Raw genomic sequence first — 22,894 nt, 5'->3', positions numbered from 1 at the left:
AAAGAAAGGACTGGAATACTGCTCAGGATGAAGGAGTCAGATGGGCTCTTGTGAGGCACCGGGGAAGTGTGTATAGACTGGCTGAACCCCGGACACAACTGCTTCCGCCTCTCGGATCTATGCCCCTTTCTGGGATAGTCCAGCTGTCATAGGTTTCACCCCCACTCTGGACTTCAGAGTACAGATATGGGGACTTTCATGTGAACCCCTAAGCTCAATTAACAGCTTAGATCTGGTCTGGCTGCCACCACCCAAATGATTTATGAATTATTTGGGAAACTCTATCTCCCCCCCACCAAAACCTTTTCCTCCCTGGGTAGCCTTGAGAGACTCCTCCACCAATTCCCTGGTGAACACCAATCCAAACCCCTTGGATCTTAACGCAAGGAGAATTTAACCATCCCCCCACTAATTCCTGGTGAGTTCAGACCCAATCCCCTTGGATCTTAAAAACAGGGAAAAATCAATCAGGTTCTTAAAAAGAAGGCTTTTAATTAAAGAAAAGAAAGGTAAAAGAAAACCCTCTGGGAGAGATTAGCATACCAGCTACTCTCACAGACAACAGATTCAAAACACAGAGGATGTTCCCCTGGGCAAAAACTTAGTACACAAAAGAATACCCAATTTGATTATTCCCTAATTACACAAGACAAGTTACAAAAGAAAATAAACATAAACCTATTTATTCCCTTCACTAATACTCCCTACTTGATAAAAGGCTGAGTTCTGGAGCTTTCCCACTCCGGTCAAAAGTGAAACTGACTCAGACAAAGGGAACTTCCCTCCTTCCTTTTGAACCATCTTGTCCTCCCATTGGTTCCTCTGGTCAGGTGTCAGCTAGTCTAGGTGAACTTCTTAACCCTTTCTTTACAGGTAAAAAAGGCATTAACCCTCAACTATCTGTTTATGACACCAGCTGTCTCAGGATAGAAAAAGGCTGCCCAAACATATGTTGTGGATGATACTCCTACTGCTGCTGTTGAACGTGGTAGTGGCGCCTTTGCACCGCCGACATGCACTGCAGACGTCTATACCCCCAAGGACCATAGGATACCCATTAAGTCTTTGAAGCAGTGCAGAGTCTCATCCGTCTTGACTGAAAACAGTGCTTGCCCATCGAAGAGCAAATCATCTATGGCCTGCTGCACATCAGGAACAATGCCCTAATTCTGCAGCCAGGAAGCCCTTCTCATGGTCACCGCCAAAGCCATCACTCTGGCCAAAGCATCTGTGACAAAGTATTAGCCACTAAGCAGTCTTTGGTAACAAATGCCCAAAATTCCTGTGTTGAGACTTCAGGCAGCTGGTCTAACAAACTCAGACATAACCAACCAGTTCACAAAGTTGTTTCTGGACAGCAATGCCTGCTGGTTGGCAATCTGCATTTGGAAAGGAAGAGGACATGTAAATCTTCCTACTCATCAGCTCCATTAGTTTAGAGTCCTTATCCTTGGGAGTGGACTTAAACCTGCCCTGACAGGCTCTATCATTCACTGCAGTTGAGACCAGGGAATTTGGGACTGGATGGGAGTAAAAACCTTCAAATCCCTTCACCGGAATGAAGTAGCACTTCTCCACGTGTTTTGCTGCAAGTGGAGTGAGCCTGCTCCAGAGGACCTTAGCAGACTCAAGAACTGCATCATTAATAGGGAGGGTAACTCTCCTGGGGGCAGATGGCTGCAGGATATCCACTAACTTGTGGGTGTTGTTCTGCAGGAACTCTGCTTAAATACCTAGAGAAGCAGCCACATGCCACAAAAGGTCCTGGTATGCCTTATAACCATCCAATACCAAAAGGGAGAAAGAGTCAGGGACCGTGGAATTGTCCAAGGATGAAAATGAAGCAGTCAACTGTGCCAGACCTGGTGCTGGTGCCAATATGGCACTAGTGGTCAGTAGGCATTGGGCCAGGGGCCCCTATCCTGACCATGAGATGATTGCCAATTCTGGCACCTATAGAGCTCCATGAACGATCTCTGATGTGGGTCAGGTGATGGAGAGTGAGAGGAGAAAGATCCCTACCTGGATGCCAACGAGTCCCAGGCTTCAGGGGATAAAAGTGGAGCCAGCCAGTCTGACTCATCCTCAGCCCAGAATGACAAGCGAGCTGGCACCAACACTGGAAATAATACTGGTGGTGCTGAGTATGCCTCCCTCATTTCTCTATGCTGGAAGCTGTGTTGACCTCAAAGTTGGCAGTGGTACCAAGGTAACTGATGGTGCCGAAGTGGAGGGTAACATCAGTGGCACCGGTCACAGGGGTGCTGAAGACACTCCTGATGCTGGGAAGGTCTTTTGCGCTGAGCCCGGCACCAGTCCCACTTCCACTGACTGCAAAAAGGAAATATTGGGGTATGCTGATGACAGACTCAGCAGCCCACCCAGCCAATGGGGCTATAAAAGACATAGCCCTGGCAAAGTCCTGGACCAAGGGCAAAGTTGGAACAGAAAGGCAAAGGAGATATGTTGCTGTCTAATATCACTCTCAATGGACACCCCGGGGCCAGAATCAGAGTGTGATGGGTTGGACCCCCCTTATGGGATGCCACCTGATGTACTGTGATTTCATTGAGCCTGCCTCCTCCACTAGCCTGGGCTCCCTCTCGATGTTTTGCTGAATTAGGCTCTCCGGCCTCTGGCAGCACGCGCGCACACACACACACACACACAGGTAGGGATGCACCAGCTGTAGAATAACACAGAATCTGCAAACAGCTCTCTATGAGAAGACTCAGCTAGGAAATCTCCCAGCACTCAAGTGCAGCTCCCGTCTGGAAAGTACACCCAAAATAATATTGTCTTGCGCTGTAGAGAAATCTATACAATGTAAGCTCATAAATTCACCCCCTCCCTCAATGTGGAGGAAGATATGCACAACTTCTTGCCCCCCCCCAGTTAGAAATTGCACAAACTGGGTTTAATAATAAACAAAACAAGTTTATTAACTATAGAAGGCAGATTTTAAGTGATTATAAGGGATAGCAAACAGAACAGAGCAGATTACCAAGCAAATAAAACAAAACACGCATACTAAGTTTAAGATCTTAAAGAGACTGGTTTCAAGAAGTAATTCCTTGCCCTAAATGTTGTTTTAGGCAAGTTGCCGAGTTTCTGTAGCTTAGAGTTCCAGTTATTTCTCTTTCCAGACTAGTTTCTTAGTCTGGACTTAGCCCTCGCCTTTACCACTGCTCAGTTCCTTTGTCTCTTCAGGTACCTTCAGCAGTCTTTCTTCTTGGGCAGGAAGGCAATGGAGACCTGTTTGCGTTACTCCCCAGCCTTAAATAAGATTTACATAAGGCAGGAATCTTTTGTTTTCCAATCTTGACCTCCCCCTCCTTTTGGTGGAAAATTACTAGAAGTCCAAGATGGTGTTTAGTACCAGGTGACAGGTAGTATCACAGCTATGTTCCAGAATGCCTCTCAGTAAGGAGAGAGATTAGTATCTTCAAAGTCTTATTGTTTCTTCCTAATGGCCCATCAAGGCTGATGGCCTGTTGTCTGGTGGGTGTCTCCCAAATACACACACAGTTGTTATTGTTATATAGTCAATATTCCTAACTTTAGCTACAGAAATGATACATGCATACAAATTGGATAATCAAATTCTGTAAATTATAACCTTTCTAGTGATATCTTACAAGACTCATCTTGCATAAAATATATCTCAGTTATGCCATATCCATATCTCAACCATATTTCCATAAAGAATATGCGGTGTAACATCACACAGAGTCAATGGTACAGGATCTCTGACCTCCTTGTGTGGTACTGGGGAGTGGTTGAAGGGATCTGCTCCATCCCAAGCACCGTCCCAAGCAGTCCTCGCAGAACCTGGAATGGCCTCGGTCAGTCTTATGCAACCTTTTCCTCTATGCACTTGATGGGAATGACTCCTCTGTCTCTTCAGAGAGGCACCAGCTCCAGCAGGTGAAGTAGCAATTCTCTCAGAATCCCAGGGCAACCTCGGATCTGACGAGGGACTTGGTGCCGAAGAAGGATGCATGGCCTGTTCAACCAAGTGCAGTTTCAAATGAAGTTCCCTCACCTCCCGGGTCCATTAGATGAACAATCTGCAAATCGAACATCGCTCCTTGATGTGGGCTTTACCTAGACACAGCAAGTACCACGTATAGGGATTGTTGTTGGGGATTGCTCAACGGATGGTAAAAAGAAACTGAGGCGGGTTGGGGCAGGGCAACTTCATATAGCCAGGGGAGAGGTGTGTCCACGAGGTGCATGTGCCACCCCCATATGAGTACTGCTAGGCCAAATTCTCCAGCTCCGATGCGCTGGGCACATGCACACCGAAGTGGAATACATGGCTACCTCTACTCAAAGAAGAACCAAAACATCTAATAATGTAGTCTGATGCCTCTGGTATAGAAGAGGGTAAGAGTTTTTTTTCCCAACTTCGCAGCTACTTCCACCCTCTAGTCATCTGGACTATAAAGTATATTAATAATTGAAAGTGACAAAAGATCATCAATGCCTACAGTTAAACATCATCAAATGTTTGGCTAACTGCCATTGGCCAGTTGCTTTTTTTTTCTCTGTGTAACAAATAGGGAGCTGCAAAAGTCAGCAAATGTTGCTTTCCCCCCCCCCCCCCGAAGGGTAAAAAGGGGCCTCACACACTCTGTGATCAGCCCCACGGAAGATTCAGAGCAATTGCTATCTTTGTTGAAAGATTGGATGATACACCTTTACATAAACAAACCATATTCTTCATCTTACTGAAGAATTATTTCTTCTTCTTGAAGTCTGGGACTAAGTTACAAGTACTAAAAAAAAAAAAAAAAAAATCTACTCTTGTAAATAACTTTTTGCTCTCAGACAAAAAATATATTCTTGTTTTGTTGCTTACTGCTTCAAAATTCATGCCAACTCAGATAATCCATAGACAATTCCTGCAAGCCAATTTTAAAATTTGAGTCACTTGGTTTCTTTGCTCATAATTTAATTGTACACATTTATTTCTTTGGAATCTGAAAACCACTAAAAAAATGGAGGGATGGATAGTATTATGGAGAACCTGGGAAATTTCTGTATTAATGTTATGTGTAATTCAGTTACCACACTCACTTAATGTCTTGCTATCCACTGTGTATGAGTGGTTAATTTCTTTCCAGAAATAGAGGAACAAGCGATGAATTGACTGCATGTTGGTCACACAGACATGTCAAGTTTGGTGTGAATAGACTATCCAGAACTGTCTGACACGTGAATGGAGATACTCTGGAGACACAATGGAGACCAATGACCAGAATATTAACTTTTAATGACTCCAGCCAAGGGGACTTTTTAGATGTGGATGGGCAAATTACCTGTTTGACCACAAACCCTCCCCTACCTGAATACCTGGGGAGAGCAGTACATGTGAAAACAGCATGGCTGGAACTTGGGACAAAGGACTGAGGTGTTAGGAGAGGGGGATAGGAATCCTGCTCTCTTAGGGGATGACACAATTCAATCCAGAATGGTTGGGCAAGGCCAGGGAAGTTGGGTGCAAGGCAAGTCCTGCCTACTTAAACAAGGAAAAGCTGGCAAGTTAGGCAAGACACATTTGTTCAGGCTTTGCTTTATCATTTTAACCCTAAATAGTGTGTGTGACAGATATTGCAACCCCATGCAATATCTTTGGGGACCATATAGTATTAAGTTTACAAATGGTTTATATATCACAATGGGCCTGGGACTTTATGCAACTCTGGACGGGTGTGTGGGATAGTTGCCACAACTCCTCCAAGAACCAAAAACTGTGGGTGGGGTGATTAAGGTTGTAAGTTGTAAACACCTCCAGAGAGGTAGCTACACCCCAGAGAGGCTTAAATATGCTGGTTCACACTAGATATTCAGAGACCAACAGACAAAGAAAGGGCTTTTGATATAAAAAGGGTAGGTTTAAACTTTAAACTGACTCAGGACCTTATTTCTGATCCAGAGAACAGTGGACCTTCTAGCCATAGGGGGATCCCAACCCTTGAGGAAGGGTTGGAATGGCTATGGCCTGCTAAGACCCCAGTAGACTGATGGATGTCTCCAGGTATGGTTAGTGTGCGTTTAAATCTGTTTATTGTTTTTATGATGTTTTGTCTGTAATGCTTTTACCTTAAGAATAAATGAGCTTGTCTAGAAGGAGCTGTGTGGTTACTTGTAACTGCCGGCAATATACTGTTCGTAGCCCTAGAAGAGAAAGCAATGCACAGATACTGGCTGTTATCTCCAGCAAGCCAGTCTCCCTGTCACAGTGTAAGGCAGGGACCTGTGCAGCCTAAAAACGCTGGGTCAGAAAGGAATGGGACAAGGATTGCTGCCTAGAGACAGGTGATGCTGGAGACCTGAGACTTGACTGGGGCACTCCTGGAGTGGACAGTGGGGGATACAGGTGCAATTAACCTGAAACTGGGTCACTATGTTCCAGTTGACTAACAAATAAAGTCTTGTTCTGAAAAGGCTGTCCTTTGCCTCTGAAAACATCTGCTGGTTGCGGAGCTTCTAAGGGGGTAAATCTCAACGGTAGTCTAAGCTCATCAGGACCTGCTGAAGGAGCCACAGTGAGAAAGAGCCACAGACCCAGTCTGGATATAACATAGCCAAGAGGATCCCCTTTAGCAAAGTGGAGGCCCAGGGTTGTCATTAAGAAAGGTACCCCAGAAAGACAGTATATAGGATGGAGGCATAGCACACCCTATGGATCTAGGAAACTACTCAGATGGAACATGGAGGGATAGGCTTCTTGAAGAGGTGGAGGATACTGTGAGGCAACTTATGAAGACCTGATGTTACTAATAAGGTTAGGCTTTTGCGCAGGTGACAATGAACTTCTGTTTTTCACTGTTTCCGCAACAACACACCTTGAGGTCATCCGCATCAAGTGGTTCCCAAAGTTATTTACAACTTTGGCACAGCATAGTGTAGGCATCCAAGAAAAAAAGATATTACACAACTTCATGTTAAAAAAAATCACATAAAATAATACTAATAGCAACAATAATAATAATGGGGTGGGGAAGCCAACAGGAAAAACAGCAAGACAGAAAAATGAGACAAGGAAGGTGCCAATTTGGATGCCTAAAACTGCACATCTGAAACAGTTTATAGAAGTTCCACATTCTCAGTAAATGTTGTAATCCAGGATGCTTATGCCATACAACCTTGCACATTTGAATAAGCAATAGCTTGCAATAAATTCAGAACATGCTCATTTCCAAAAATAAGATGCTTTCCCACAGAAACAAGCAACAATCTTCCAAGAAGATTTAGCATCCTGTGGTGCATGGCTGAGAAGTCTGTAACTAGCTGCCAAATTGGTCATACATATGAACAGAAAGAAAAGCCTTTATATTTAAATAATAGTAAAAGGGAAGTAATTCACATTATATTTATTTGCAAAATTAACATTTTTTCTATCTGATTTAAACAAATGCTTCAGAGTTTATTATCTATATTAAAAAATAGCATATAGTTGCACCCTACAGCTTACCATCAGCAACTCTTTAAGAACTAACCAATGTATGGAGACAAAACCAGGTTTTTAGTTTTACTAATTAACCCTGTAGAGCCCATACAGCTAAGACTGAGGGTATGTTTAGACTGCCATAAACAAAGAAACAAAAACCCTTGGGTTAGCTACCTGCATTAGCTAATTCAGGTTAAAATCATAGTGAAGACATGCAACTCAGCTTTTAACTTTGGTTAGTAGCTTGAGTTAAAGCTTATAGGAGAGCCTGGGGCTGAATTCAAGCTGCTAACCCTAGTTAAAAGCTGAATTGCTACATCTTCACTCCTATTTTAACCCAAGTTAGCTAAAGTGGGTTAGCTAACCCAAGTTAGGAACATACTTTTTTTTCCAGTATAGACATACCCCAAGTGAGTGAAAATCCTATTCTATTTCATGCATCTACAACAAAATGATTTAGAGTACTGCTGCAACTGCAATGAAGGAACAGGTCTCTCTGAAGAAATAACTTGGCTCACAGAGCCCTTTATTAGTAGGTATGGATTATTACTAGTCAAGATGTACAAGAAGGAAACAGCCCAGTTTGCTTCTCAGATCCCAGGCTGAGCTTACCTGACTGCCAATTAGGAAGATCATCTTTTGGTGGGTAAGATGATATAGGGAATTACCAATAGCATTTTACAGAATTTCTTTTCAGGATACAATAGCACTCTAAATGCAGTGACTGATGAGAAAGGTCTTGAAATAATTATTCTGCAACATCATGTGTTTTTCAAACTTCAGAAACTGAATCAGTTTTTTAAGTTGTTTGAGGGAGGGAAAGAAAATAGACCAGTAACAATGAAATTATCAGATGAGAAGTTCACTGCCAGCTCAATTTTTTACTTTTTTAAATCATCTTTTTTGTTAACATGTGACAAAACTCAATACTAAGTATGGTAGTTCTTTTTTAAATTAAAATTTCAATTACTCCTTATTCGTTTCCTATTTCAGGACTCTCGTACCAACTTTTTATCTGAAGCAAATTAAAGAAGATTAGTCATAAAAGCCTAATACTAACTTGCAATTACAGAGCACCTTTTGTTAGAGGATCTCAAAAACACATTACAATGATTAAGTAATTAAGTATCATTTCGTATGGTTAGGTATAATTGTCCCCCTTTTACAAATTGGAAAACTGAGGCACAGAGCGATTAAATGACTTGGCCAAAGTTAAGCAGTGAATGAGTGAAAGCATTAGAACCCAAGAAGTCCTAAGTGTTTGAACACCAAGATCCCACTACTTCTCTCAAACTGGGATTATAGTGAGAAAAGAAAAGGTAAGCAGCCTGCCACTGTTAGAAGATTCCATTACCGGTATACTAAGTTATACTCTCCATATCATTGCAACACTGATGCATAGTTATAGTTAATTATCCTGTCACTAAGTCCCCTTATAAAAGTGCTAAAAGGAACAAGTGTCTTGACCATCTACACTTGGGAAAGTGATTAACCACTTCACTTTCACTGCCAACAACCCAAGAAACAAGCAAGTTTTATCTATTACAAAAATACAACTTACTCTAGAACAGAATGAGTTGCTGCCTGTGGATGGTAGCGATATTGGAGGAGGCACTGGTCAACTCGAAAGACTCCACCACCCTTTCGGATATGCTCATAAAAGAACAGCAAGTCTTCTGGAACACCCTGTAGAGAGAGAGCTCATTCAATACAAAAGCCACTGGCATTCCTCATTAAAATATTACAAGTGACAGAGTGCATATTTCATTGTTTTGCCAAATAGATAATTTTAAAATTTGTCTCCTAAATCTCTTTTTGTGTAGACCCAAAAGTTGTCTAATGGGTCTTTAAAGAAATTTACCCAAATATAAGATAATGCTAGTTGAAAACCAGTCAACACTGCTTGAAACTGAAGCACTGTCAGCCAATGCTGACCATGGGAACAAGAATGGCAAGAGAAAGGTCTTTTCATTTTGACCAGGCTTGTAAAGCTTTATGCATGATAGCCCTAAAAGAGGCAAACCTAACTGCTTAAAAGTTCATGAAACTAAAACGTTAAGTAATCAAATAACTTATTTAATGGAATCTGTGACTTTATAATAGTGTTATTTACAAAGTTACAGTTCTTTCGTTGGCTGCCATTCAAACTTTCATACTGGTCCCCACTAGGGACAGGTTAACCAGGTCCAATAAAATGAGAACCAAACCTTTACTCAAACCTTAGACTGATTTAAGGTTTGAAGAAGTTCAGTGTTGTTTTCTTTCCTTTTAATTTTCATGAACTGGTCTCTGCTTCTGACTAGGATTGGAAGCAGCAGTGTTGAAGCAATGCAAGAAAAGTTGTTTTCCCAGAATTCCTGAACCAACACGATCTAAGAAGTATCAGAAGTCTTATGAATAAGGCTATGATTATGTCACGGAGGTCACGGAAGTCATGGAATCTGTGACTTTTATTGACCTCCACGACATTTTCTACCCCCGGGCTGGAGCTCCCAGCCAGCTTCTCCTTCCCCGCAACCCCTAACCCCCGCACTGGTGGGGGCACCCCACAGCTGTCCAGCCGGAGATGACGAAGACTCCCTGCAGCTGGTGGTGGGGGGGACTCCCTGCAGCTGCCCAGCTGTGGTGGGCGGCTGATGGTCCCCACAGCTGCCCAGCCATAGTGGGCGGGGAGGGGACCCCCCGCAGCTGACCAGCCGTGGTGGGCAGCTGGGGGACCCTGCAGCTCCCAGCCACAGTGGCTGGCGGGGGACTCCCATGAGTGCCCAGCTGCCCCAGGAGCGAGGGTACCCTGCAGCAGCCCAGCCCCGCAGGCAGGATGACCCCGCAGCTTCCACTCCCCACAATGACGGGGGACCCCAGAGCTCCTAGTGACCGCAGTGGTGGGGGATCCAGGAGCCCCAGTAGCAGTGGGTGCTGAACCCATCTCCCCATTTTGTCAGGGAGATTTTTAGTGAAAGTCAGAGACAGGTCACGGGCTGCCATGAATTTTTGGTTATTGTCCAAGAGTTTTACTAAAAATATCCATGACAAAAACTTTGCAGCTATTCATAAGTAAAGCAATATTTCTAACCTGCTTTGTAGAGCAATGAATTTGGGATAAGCAATCCAACCATACTCCAGTGATTGAATTAGAACCTCAAACATGACCAATGAGACAACCTTGAATCAGACTTAAAAAAAGTAAATGCCTTAGGGCAGGTCTTCACTACAGGGGGGGGAGAGGGAGGGGATCGATTTAAGATACGCAAATTCAGCTACGCAAATAGCATAGCTGAATTCGACGTATCGGAGCCGACTTACCCTGCTGTGAGGATGGCGGCAAAATCGACCTCTGCGGCTCCCCGTCGACGGCGCTTACTCCTACCTCTGCTGGTGGAGTAAGCGCGTCGATTCGGGGATTGATTGTCGCGTCCCGATGAGACGCGATAATTCGATCCCCGAGAGATCGATTTCTACCCGCCGATTCAGGCAGGCAGTGTAGACCTAGCTTTAGACAAAGTGTAAAAGGGGCAGTGATATGGCCAATGGTACTGTATTACATGTCAGCCATACCTTGGATTATAAAACCACCTTGAATAGCATGGCCCTATTCTATATGCCATTATAAAAGATGGGAAGAAGAGTATGTGTTTGTACTTAGCAATGGTGCAACCATTTGAAAAAATTAAAGTAAAACATGGTTTAAAATATATAATTGCCACACACATTTTCAAACACTGTTTTTCTCTCCTCCCACTCGTCGTTTCTGAGAGATCATGTGACTACCATGCAAATAAACATATAATACAAAGAGTATTCATTCAGTATTTGAGTGTGGCACCTAATAAAGGCCGAAGAGGCAATATAACAATGACAAGCACAAAGAAGAGAAAGAAAAAAATTTACATTAACTATCTCAGGTGGTGACATTAGGTAGGCAGAAAGAGCCTAAAGCTTATGTATTTATTGCAGGTATTTTATTTCTACAGAAAAAATTATAAATACACTAACTAAATAAAATGATAAAAAATATTGTGGCTATTGCCATAGCTTGTGTGCACCTCAAAGCATTAAGAAAATACAATTAAAATAAAAAATTTCTACAACCTTGGACCCTACCCTTCACTCAAGTTCACATTATTGGTAGTATGTGGGGAAAGAGGTGTAAAGTTATGATTAGAGATGGAACTGCAGTGTCTGTTGTAGCAGAGAAGAGACAATTTGGTTGAAATGAGTAAAAAAGGAGTTCCTGGTGAAGGCTGCTGGACACAGACTCACTCTGTGGTCCTCAGCCATGGGTGGAACAGCTTACTGCAGTAGAGGCTTTCTAGCTCCCAAAGTGACTAACACAGTTTAATGTGTTAATGTCACCACATTTAGAGTATCCCTAAGAACTGGCCTGGACTAAGCAGCCATGGAAGAACAGTTTAGTACACTAAAGGATGACTCCAGAACACCCAATGCAACCCTCTCTGCATTCTGGGAGAGTTCAGAACTAGAACTACACCTCTACCCCAATATAACGCAACCCGATATAACATGAATTCGGATATAATGCAGTAAAGCAGCGCTCCGGGGAGATGGGGCTGTGCACTCCGGCGGATCAAAGCAAGTTCGATATAACGCGGTTTCACCTATAACGCAGTAAGAATTGTTGGCTCCCGAGGACAGCGTTATAACGGGGTAGAGGTGTAGTTCTAAATTTTGCAACTCTATAATTGGTTGAGCTGGAACACTGAATCTGATCCCACTCCTAAACTCTGGGGAAGTGTGTATTCAAATCCAATTGCTGGGTGACAATGGCCCATCTCTAATTGGTATGTTTATATTATGAGACACTTGTCCAGTTTTCTCATCCCAGTGCTCAGATGCCGGAGCAAGCTTTCACAGAGCTTTGTGCAGTTTGCAATTTACATGGATATCTAATGCTTCAGAGGTCACTAAAGGAATCTGGGTGAGGGTGCAGGAAGAGAAAGCAGCTGTTCCCATCAGAAAGAAAATAAAATACCATTTAGACTGAAATTCTTTGTTCCCCAAATCACACACTAAGTTGAGTTAGGCTGAGTGCATGGTGTTATTAAATATCAGCCTACTGCACTTGTCAAATTCTAGTTTGGAAATATCATTACACCACTTACAAGTACTGGTAAATCATTTTCATGTGGAGTCTCATTTTCATGCTTAAAATTGCTACGGCTGAAACATTTAGCAACATATTTCAGCATAAACTGATTAAAAACAGTTATTGTCAAAATAAAATGATCCCTCTAAAACTGGGATTTGATTCACGGACCTTATTTTCTATTTCTTCTGCTGAAAGGAGCATTTCAGAGCAATATGCCCAGTTCCCAGGGGTGAGCAGATGCCTTGCATTGCTCAGCAGTGACCTCTCAGCTAACAAAGGAGCAGCATTGCCGAAGGAAATGCATACATTTTGCAAGGGATGGAAAGATGTTGACTATGCCATGGGTCCTGCCGGGATAGGACTACTTAGGGCTCTGGCATACGTACGGTGCTTGCACTGCGGCAGTTTCTTCCATTTTGAGATATTATCAGTTCCAGCTGTATTTCCCATTTTAATCACCAGACATCCATCTCACACTCGTACCACCTTTCAAAATAGAAGAATCTGCAACCACTCTAGGGATATTTTTTAATGCTTTTTGAAAACTGATGGCTAGATATAAGTACAGAATAACAAGATATAGAGTAATGCAGCTAAAATGCATCTTGCAAATAATTTTCATGCTCTACAAAGACAGTTGAATAGCACATATCACAAGTCAGTGAAATATGTAACAGCAACCCAGAAAATAAGAAAAAAAATAACTTCAGATGCTCTCTAGAATAGTTTGTTACTACTAATATTCTACCTGGACTTACACAAACCATGGCCCTTTCTACTTCTACTAGGGTTTTGTTTTGTTATAATTCTACTACTGCTACTCAAAATGATCGCCACATTTTTTTCAAAAATTGCTCAAGACTCCAGATCACTGTAGAAAAGCCTTAAATTCTATAAAAAAAAACTAGTGCAGAATTCTCTCCTTTGCCTCAGAAACTGCAACTGGAGGGCCCTGGCTAAGAGAGATATAATGCATTATCCTAGGATTTTCATTTCAATAGCATGCTTCACAAATTTCACTCATAATGGATCATCAGCAAGGAAACGTCACATGCTTTATAAAAGGTGTTCAGTGTTTTTTTTTTAATTACATAAAAGACAAAATAAAAACACTTTTTTCATGTATTAAATAAACCAACAACTAGTTGAAAAGGCAAACGAGGAGTACTTGTGGCACCCACAAGTACTCCTTGTTCTTTTGGCTGAAACAGACTAACATGGCTACCACTCTGAAACCTGTCACCATGCTAGTTCAAAAGGGGTTTTCAAGTGACAGAATCATGCAGCTTGAAAGCTCGTCTCTTTCACCAACAGAAGCTGGGCTAGTAAAATATATTAGCTTGCCCACTTTACCTCTATCCTGGTATTTAACATCAGGAAGAGCATTTTGGGGGGCAATTTTCCAACAGCAAATAGAAAATAAACCCTCTATAGCTAACAATCTAGACTCTTGCAGAATTTTTAACTACTCAAAATAAACGTAAACAAAAACAAACAGAATTTTAGCTGCAGAACTCATGGTACCTATAGCCTGTCTGAATAGCAGTTACTGTACTTTCTTTTTCTTGTGCAGTTGCTCAAAACAGATTATCCAAATTTCTATTATTCCATACAAAACAAAAACTACATTAAAAAACCATTAAGGTTGCAAAGTGAGGCTCTCAAAAGTTAGGTAATGTCAAAATTACAGTAGAAACTTTAATTCTGCCTCTATGTGTATGCATTATGATACAATCTTTACTTACATAATCACAAGAGAGTTTTTTCCTCAAAGGACCTCAGACTCATTAAATGAGGCATCTGTTCAATATTTCTTATTATTCTCATCATTTGCTGTATGACCCTATCAAGTTACTAGAACATAGGAATTGCCAGACTGAATCAGATCTGTGGTTCAAAGTCCAGTATCCTATCTCCAACAATGGCCAGCAGCAGAGGCTTCAGATAGTACATGAAATCCAAAAGTAGGTAAATGTGTTGCCATAATGCACCCCATCTTAAACCTGAACTGAAACAATAATATTTTTATTTCTTCAGAGGTTTCTCTATGGCATTCATCACAATGGTATTTCAAGTGTCTCAGAAACATTAATGAATTTATCTTTACCAACACCTGTGAGAGGTATTCATATCCACATTTTACAGATGGGGAACTGAGACAGGGAAAAAGAACAATATTTTCAATAGTGTCAACCAATTTTGGAAGTCCCAATTTCCAGATGCCCAACTTGAGATACCTGGGGCTGATTTTTCACATATAAAGTACCTATTCCTAGACCTATGTCACAAGACATACCAATGGTTCAGGATGGAACACCTCACACCACTGAGCAATATACTTTGGGGGCTATTTGAAGGGGAACAGAAGGGACTATTTTTCTGGCAGGCTGTTTTTGTTTAAAATGGTTGGCATTCAGATGCTTGAGGTGTTCCAGGCTCTACTGTGGAAGAGATGGATCAGTGGGTATAGGGCAGGTGAGGCAGACAAAGTTGCATGAAGAAGGCAATAAATCACTTAATTCTGTAATTTATCACATATCTCTACATATGTACTATAGGCACATCACACATACACTGGCTAATATTTTCAAAGTCAACTGGGGAGTTAGCCACACAACTCCCATTAAAATTAATGGAAGTAATGTAGCTAAATTTCCTAGCTGGCTTTGAAAATCTCAACCACACTTCACATTTTCTGCTCCTCCATTTTTATAAAATGAAGAAATAAAAATTGAGACCTTTCCCTAAGAATGATGGCGCTTGCCATTAAAAAGAAGCTTGCATTACCACAGTATTAAGTATTACCTTTATTTGAGAGGAAATGCAACAGAGGGTAATACTGAGTATAGGTCTGACGCTCTCCTAAACGCTCTTAAGACAACTACCCATCTTGCATTTTGGGCTCAATTCTCCATTATTCCTGAGCTAAACATAGGTATAGTGAACAGCAGGGAGAGGTGCTACTGACAATTACTCCCTAATTCTTAGCTGCTTGGCTCCAGTATAAGCTAAAGCTGGCAAGAAAGCTGCTTTAAATTAAGGTGCTGGTGGATCTTCTGCCAGCTGAGAATCAGGCCAACATGCTCCCTCCTTCCCTGATGCATCCACACCCTTCCGTAACTTTGACATATGCCCCGCTTCTTCTGACTATGTCTTCTTCCTTTCCTCTTTACACCGAGCAGTATAGTTCCAGTGTAGGAGGTGGTGGTGGAAAGTTGGTGTGGGAGGCAGTGGAGCTGCGTCGTCTGTTAGCCTTGTGCCGATGAAAATTTGCCCTATATTATGGAATCTCCAGCTGGCGAAACTGGAGAATCCAGCCCTATAGATTTTATAATTAGGTTTTACATGCCTTGTTTAAAAAAACAGGACAAGAAAGGCAAATCTACCATTACAACTACGCTATTAAGGTAATATATTACGAAAATCTGAATTGTGGGGGAGAAGAGCTAGCCAAGTCTCTTGATCAGAACTCTCAAGAGAAATCAGGCTGTAATTGGGAACACTTTTTTTTCTTACCGATAAGCATATGATGGAAAAGGCTGGAACCAGAGGGAGCCAAATTTATCTCAGTCCTCAGAGGAATCTCAAAGTGCTGAGAGAAAGAGTGAGTGGAAGAGGAAATAACTTTTGTCTCCATACTTACCTGATTAATGAAGTATTTTAGCAGGATTCTGTTGCCAAAGTTTTAAAGCCTATTCATTCCATACTTTGTACCGTGGGCCATGCCTTTAAAAACAACAACCCCAAAACACTGCAATAGTAATATTACATTGGAGTTGCACTAAAAGCCGTTCAAGTGATTAAATGGAAATAACATAGTACAAAACATTTATAGAATGAACTTCCAAATCCTTATTCCTAGAAAGACCCAAGAGTATCTCATAGAAGGTTCTGAGCTAAATTTTAAACTTACAGCAGCAGCATGTGCTGTGGTGTTAGCCACATGTTGCTGGATATACATCTGGCACAAGAGACATCCTGGCTACATCTTCACTACGGGGGGGGGGTCGATTTAAGATACGCGTAGCTGAATTCGACGTATCGCAGCCGACTTACCCCGCTGTAGGGACGGCAGCAAAATCGACCTCTGCGGCTTCCCGTCGACGGCGCTTACTCCCACCTCCGCTGGTGGAGTAAGAGCGTCGATTCGGGGATCGATTGTCGCATCCATCGATCCCCGAGAGGTCAATTTCTACCCGCCGATTCAGGTGGGTAGTGTAGACCCAGCCCCTGTCTCAAAGAAAGTTCTCTCACTTCAGGCCAACACACTGTATTGAAAGGGATTTTTTATGGCTCATATCAGCAACAGGAACATGCTTGCTAAAACTGCTGCCTTCTAGAGCAGTGGCTCTCAACCTTTGCAGACTACTGTACCTCTGTCAGGAGTCTGATTTGTCTTGTGTACCCTCAAGTTACACCTCACTTAAAAACTACTTGCTTACAAAACAGACATAAAAATACAAGTGTCACAGCACAGTATTACTGAAAAATTGCTTATTTTCTCATTTTACCATATAATTATAAAGTAAATCTATTGGAATATAAATATTGTACTTACATTTCAGTGTATAGTATATAGAGCAGAATAAACAAGTTGTCTGTATGAAATTTTAGTTTGTACTGATTTCATTAGTGCTTTTTATGTAGCCTGTTGTAAAACTATGCAAATATCTAAATGAGATGCTGTACCCCCCTGGAAGACCTACGCGTACCCCTGGTTGAGAACCACTGTTCTAAAGTTTACTGCTGATGAGAGCGCACGTGCTTGTGGACTGCTATCCAATGGCTGGAAGTTGAAGCTAGATAAAAAATTGCAACTTGCCTAAATGTAGCCGTTAGGGTAATTAACAATTGGAACAATTTACCAAGGGATGTGATGGATTTCCCAACACTTGAAGTCTTCAAATCAAGATTGCCTGTCTTTCTAAAATATAAGATCTAGCTCAACCACTAAATACGGCCTTGAGACAGAAATTATTGGGTGAAATTCTATGATCTGGGGTATACAGCAGGTCAGTCTAGATAATCACACGGCTCCTTTCTGGATTTAGAATCTATGGAATTATGTCCCATTTGTAGCTAACCATGGATCTACAGCTACACTGCATTCCACAGTATGTCTGGTAGGCCTAACAGCTGGCACCACATGCACTGCGGCAGACTGCTATCCGTTATTTCATGCCATCTGGGGTAATTCCATCTTGCACACCTGGCTGTAGCTTCTTATGGTATGTCTACACTGCAAAGCGAAGGTGTGAATGTAGCATGGGTAGGCAGATCCATGTTAGCTTAAATCTAGCTAGCACAGATGACACAATAGACACAATAGCATTGCAGATGTGATATCATGGGCTTCAGTATGGGCTACACCAGTCTGGTTGCTAGCCTGTGCTGAAGCCCGTGCCACCATGTCTGCACTAAAGCTAACACAGGTATGCAATCCCATGCTACAATCGCATCTTAACTTTGCAGTGTAAGACATAGCCTTAGATGTTTTAAGCAAGCTAGATTTGTGGCTGTGGGTGTGCAGAAATTTTTTTCCAACACTGAGCATTGACTCACAGAACATAATCTGAAATCTCTAGGATCTTACAGGTTTGGTACTCTATCTTTGCAAATTTTACATTAAATTTTTCTGTCTTAAGGAAATCTTGTTAATTTTACATCATTAAACTGTTTTTTAATCGCCATTAGTTTGACTTCCATTAGGACAGTCACCAGAAATAGGCTGGAGGACCCATTAGAAGCCACCCCATTAAATTATTGCACTGAGTAATATTTGAATTGGCTTCTCTTCAAAATTATCCAAAACACTCTTAAGCCTCTTAATCTTTCTTTAAATCTGTGACTCTGTCCCTTTGCTCATACCCTGATAAGGCCTTTAAATCATTTTGCCCTGATTATAAAACAGGAAACCTGTGACAATGTTATATTTGCTTCAGTGTTTGTGAAATAAAGTTAAAGGGTTACTAGAGACTCTGCACATTTTCTTTTTTCTAAAAGAGAAATGTTTCTGCTCTTCTGGCAAAGAGCAACTAAATTAAACAAGGAAAAGGTGAAAGCCAAAGGGTCAGGGCGGGGTGAATTCTAAAGGGCGCTTAATAATACACTAGCAAGAAATGTCTTTAGAAGTGGGGGAGGAGGTGGGTTTTCAAATACTATGTAAGTATAATTTATCATTGGCTCCAGCACTTTCTTTTCTTCCTGGATACTACTCAAATACTGATCTCTGTTCAGCTTTAACTGTACCATGCCAAGAATATCAGAGCCTGTGTTTTGTCCTCTTTTTTCCCCAGAGCACCTTGACAGGTCATTTGATAATATTCTAATTCATGTTCCAAAACCCCACAAATTTCTCCTTAACCTTTCAGCTTCCGGGGCTTATTATAAATGCTTGTCAAGTATCAGAGGGGGTAGCCGTGTTATTCTGAATCTGTAAAAAGCAACAGAGGGTCCTGTGGCTAAGACTAACAGAAGTATTGGAGCATAAGCTTTTCGTGGGTGAATGCCCACTTCATCAGACGCAAGTAATGGAAATTTCCAGAGGCAGGTAAATGCTTTGTTTCTTGAGGGAATTCTGACAGCTCTCTTCTGGCCCAGAGAAATGGAGAAAGATATTAGCGAGCCCCACAAAGGCTATAAAGCTCCTTTAGACATTTGGAGTACTCACTGCATTCTCCTGTGCACCAAGATGTATATCAACACCACCTCAGTTCCTTCTTTCCATGACCCTTTATCACAGGAACAGATCAGAGCTGAGAGTCAGCCACTGCATTCTAAACTGCAGTTTGTATTCAGAAATGCTAGCTGCTCACACTACATGATTACACCTGGGGCTCATTAAAAATAATTTCCCTTTGTTTGCACTTTTAGATACATTTTAAAAAGTAGCAAGACTTATGTAAAATTCTAGTCTGGATACACTTAAAAAGGAATGTTAAGGTTGGGAGTGGGGTTAGGGGGGCAGGATAGACAGAGAATTTAGTTAGAACAGAAAATATTTTACACTGATCTGCCCTGGGAATCAGGGATAAAATGATTGTGGTGTTTCTCATTCTAATCTTATGGTGAAGTTAGTCTATATAAAAGCACAATTATGCAAACTGCCATTTTTGATTCTCCTTTGTTCAGTAGAAGTTTGAAGAAAGAAGAGGAGTTTGCTGGTTAGGCAGGCCAGAAAAGATTTTGGTGTTACCTATGGCTTATGTGCTTTAAGTATCTCAAAATTATTTACCAAGCAGTAAATTAGGTACTTAGTGTAGTAATTGTGTAGCCATTACACACTTACAAATAGTTCACACAAGACATTAGAATTAAGAAAATGTTGGCCAGAATGCAGGTTATTTGTTTTTTCCAAAAACACCATGGGAACTTTTACTTGGATGTCCACAAGAGACAGAGCAAAGCTCTGTAGTCTAATGTTTCATCTGAAGGAGGGAGGATATGTTTAGGCACAGCTACGTGCAGACCCATAACTAGAATAGCAAAAGATGTTGTTGGCCAAAGGTTGAGGTGCTCTGATAAAGATATATAGTGGAAACTTCACATAGCACCAGCCTCCACTATATCTGTCCCTGGCCAAGGCTATCAGTCCCCCACTCTCATGGGGGATCAAGTTTTGAAATGTACCAGTCATTTAATGATACACTGAAACTGTACATAAGGCTGGAACCCTTCATTCTCTGTGTGTGATATATGTGAAGCCAGTGATGGCTTTTTAATAACATTTCTATGTGTTGGAATAAACTTAAAGCAAGGTGCCACAAACTTGATCAAATAAATTAGATGGCGTCACACACACAAGTTTCCCAAAGAGAAAACTTTCACATACTAAGCTCACAAAGTGTAAATAAAATTTTGCCACTCATTCCAATAACAGAGGTCTCTACATTTAATTTGTGTGGGATGGATGCACTCCAGGAAGAGTCTCTCTCTTCAGTTTTCTGATAAAGTTCCTCAAAAATAAGTTCATTATATCACCATCCTTCTACCACTGGATGTACTGTAGAAAGGACACTATCCTAGATAAAGTGGTTGTCATTAAAATCTTTACACTCTTGCCTAGATTTCAGTGGTATTCCATATAACTCAGTATACCATGAACACATTAAAATCAGTATTGGATATTGCAATAATGCTAATGCAGAGAAAATATGTCTTCCTAGTGAACGAACATCTTGAAGGAGAGGAATTTTGTTAATAAAATGGAGTCTTTGTAAACAAATGCTTTAAATCTCCCATGAAGTATTGGGACAATTACATATATTTTACCAATAAGAAGGATTTACACATTGGTTAACATTTGATTATGTTCCATCATTCCATGTGCTCTGTTTACTTAGTTCTTCAAATCACAACCTCTCCAACATTTGACATATGAAGAACAGGTGTTCAGATTTAATTCCAAGTGAGAAATGCAGCTTTTTGGTATGGAAACAGTTTTGCAAATGGAAAGACTAGAATCTAGAGATTTCTTGATCTATTTCTCTGTTTATTGGCAGCATCATGACACCTGTAGGGGCATAATTAATACTAACTCAAGAAGGTGGAGGGATGTGATTAACAAGTCAGATGATGAGTCAAGTCAACATATACACACACAAAGAGAACCCAGAGTTGACCAATAACACTGTTCCCATTGATGTGTATAGCAAATCTCCCATTTATTCCAAAATGAGGAGCTAAGCCAATGCTGTGCACTTCTGAAAATCCCACCTCAGAAGTGGTTAAGGATGAGATGACTTGGAAAATTGGTGCTTTCCTCCCTTGTCACATCCTGCAGTTGTGGGCAGTGGAACTGTTTGAACGAGAGACTCCTGGGTTTAGAGATGAGGAAGCAATTAGCAGGGCATTTTCTTTGAAGGTCCCTGGCCTCCAGAACTCAATCCCCTCTGTCTGCCAGAGCCTGGATTTGTTGACCTCCTGGACACCCCAACAAAGCTACTCTTGTCCCGCCAGGAATTTGGGGAGGGAGTAGACTGTGGGAAATGAGGCCAAATTTAAGGATTTTTTTATTATTGATTGGCAGGTAATTATTAGAGCTATATGTGCATGACCTATATTATAAATTCAAAACCCCTTAGACTTGGCATTGACGCCATTTAAGCAGATCACATTTTACTCACAGGAGGCACGTATGCTGTAAAATACAATTTAAAAAAAAGTAGGAAGGCACAAAACCCAAACCAAACCAAACCATATGGTTACATGGCAAAGTTCAAGAGGCGATTTAAGTCAAATGGGTATTCTTCAGAAAATGGAAAGTCAACCCCAGGGTAAAGCGAGCGAGTGAGTGAGCGAGAGAGAAAAAAAAAAAAGTCAGTATGTTCTGTCTATTGGATAGAGCATTGGATTGACTCAGGAGACCTGGGTCTTATTCCAAGCTCTGCCACTGACCTGCTGTGTGACCTTAGGCAAAACATTACACCACTCTGTCTTTGTTTCCCCTCCCACCCTTCTCCGTCTTTTCTATTTGGACTGTAAACTCTTTGGGATAGCGATTCTCTCTCACCATATATTTTTACAGTGCTTAGCACAACGGGGCCTCACTGTCAGTTGGGGTCAGTAGGTGGTACTGTAAATTCAATAACAGCAATGATAATAATCTAGTATTGTAATAAGTAGTATATAAATTAGATTAGGAATTACCTTCAGGAGTACTGCAATGCTACGTCTGGCAGTATTAGATAGAAAAATTCAGAAACAAAGTGGGATATAAGTGTGCTTGTTAATTACCAGAATGTCCTTCCATCACACAGGATAGATCTACATAGCAGCTAGGAAGTGTGACTCCCAGCTCGGTTATACGTACATTGCAAGTTCTGTTTGAGCTAACACCTAAAAATAGCAGTGTGTTCGCAGTGGCATAGGCAGTAGCTCAGGTTAACTGCCCAAGTTGTACCAAGGAGGTTGGGCAGGATTATACTCAGGTGGCTGGCCTGAGCTGCTCTCTGTGCCACTGGGGCCACACTGCTATTTTTAGGCCCTACTTCGAGCACAGTTAGTGCATGTATGTCTATCCGAGCTAGGAATCACACCCCTCAGCTGTTGCATAGATGAAACCAAAGTGGTTTCAGCGCTGTGCGCCAAAGCCTTAACTCTAGAAACATACCAAAAAACCGGAGGAGTGTTTGTTGATGAACTGAAGACCTTTCTGAAATTTGCAAGCCAGAAGAGGAAATGCTTTTCCTCGGTTTTATCCCCTATAGTATTTCAGTTTAGTTATCCACACATGAACTAGCATTCTAATTGTAAACACTTTTCATTGTGGCCCATTTAATAGGCAATAGGAAAAGACCACTTGAGAGCATAACACTACCAATTGTCCT

General features: G+C 41.5%; 1 protein-coding gene across 6 annotated transcripts in view; it reads right to left on the bottom strand.

The window, feature by feature from the left end:
- Window positions 1-22,894, bottom strand: part of B3GNTL1 (UDP-GlcNAc:betaGal beta-1,3-N-acetylglucosaminyltransferase like 1) — a 353,698-nt gene that overhangs the window by 60,132 nt on the left and 270,672 nt on the right. For all 6 annotated transcript variants that reach the window (XM_034789912.1, XM_034789918.1, XM_034789917.1 and 3 more), the window contains one exon: window positions 9,021-9,145. In XM_034789912.1, the coding sequence (XP_034645803.1) occupies window positions 9,021-9,145 (125 nt within the window). The remainder of the gene's footprint in view (window positions 1-9,020; window positions 9,146-22,894) is intronic.

The sequence above is a fragment of the Trachemys scripta genome, chromosome 14, assembly GCF_013100865.1.
Source record: "Trachemys scripta elegans isolate TJP31775 chromosome 14, CAS_Tse_1.0, whole genome shotgun sequence".
Classification (NCBI taxonomy): Eukaryota; Metazoa; Chordata; order Testudines; family Emydidae; genus Trachemys; species Trachemys scripta.
This window is presented reverse-complemented; position numbering and strand designations above follow the sequence as displayed.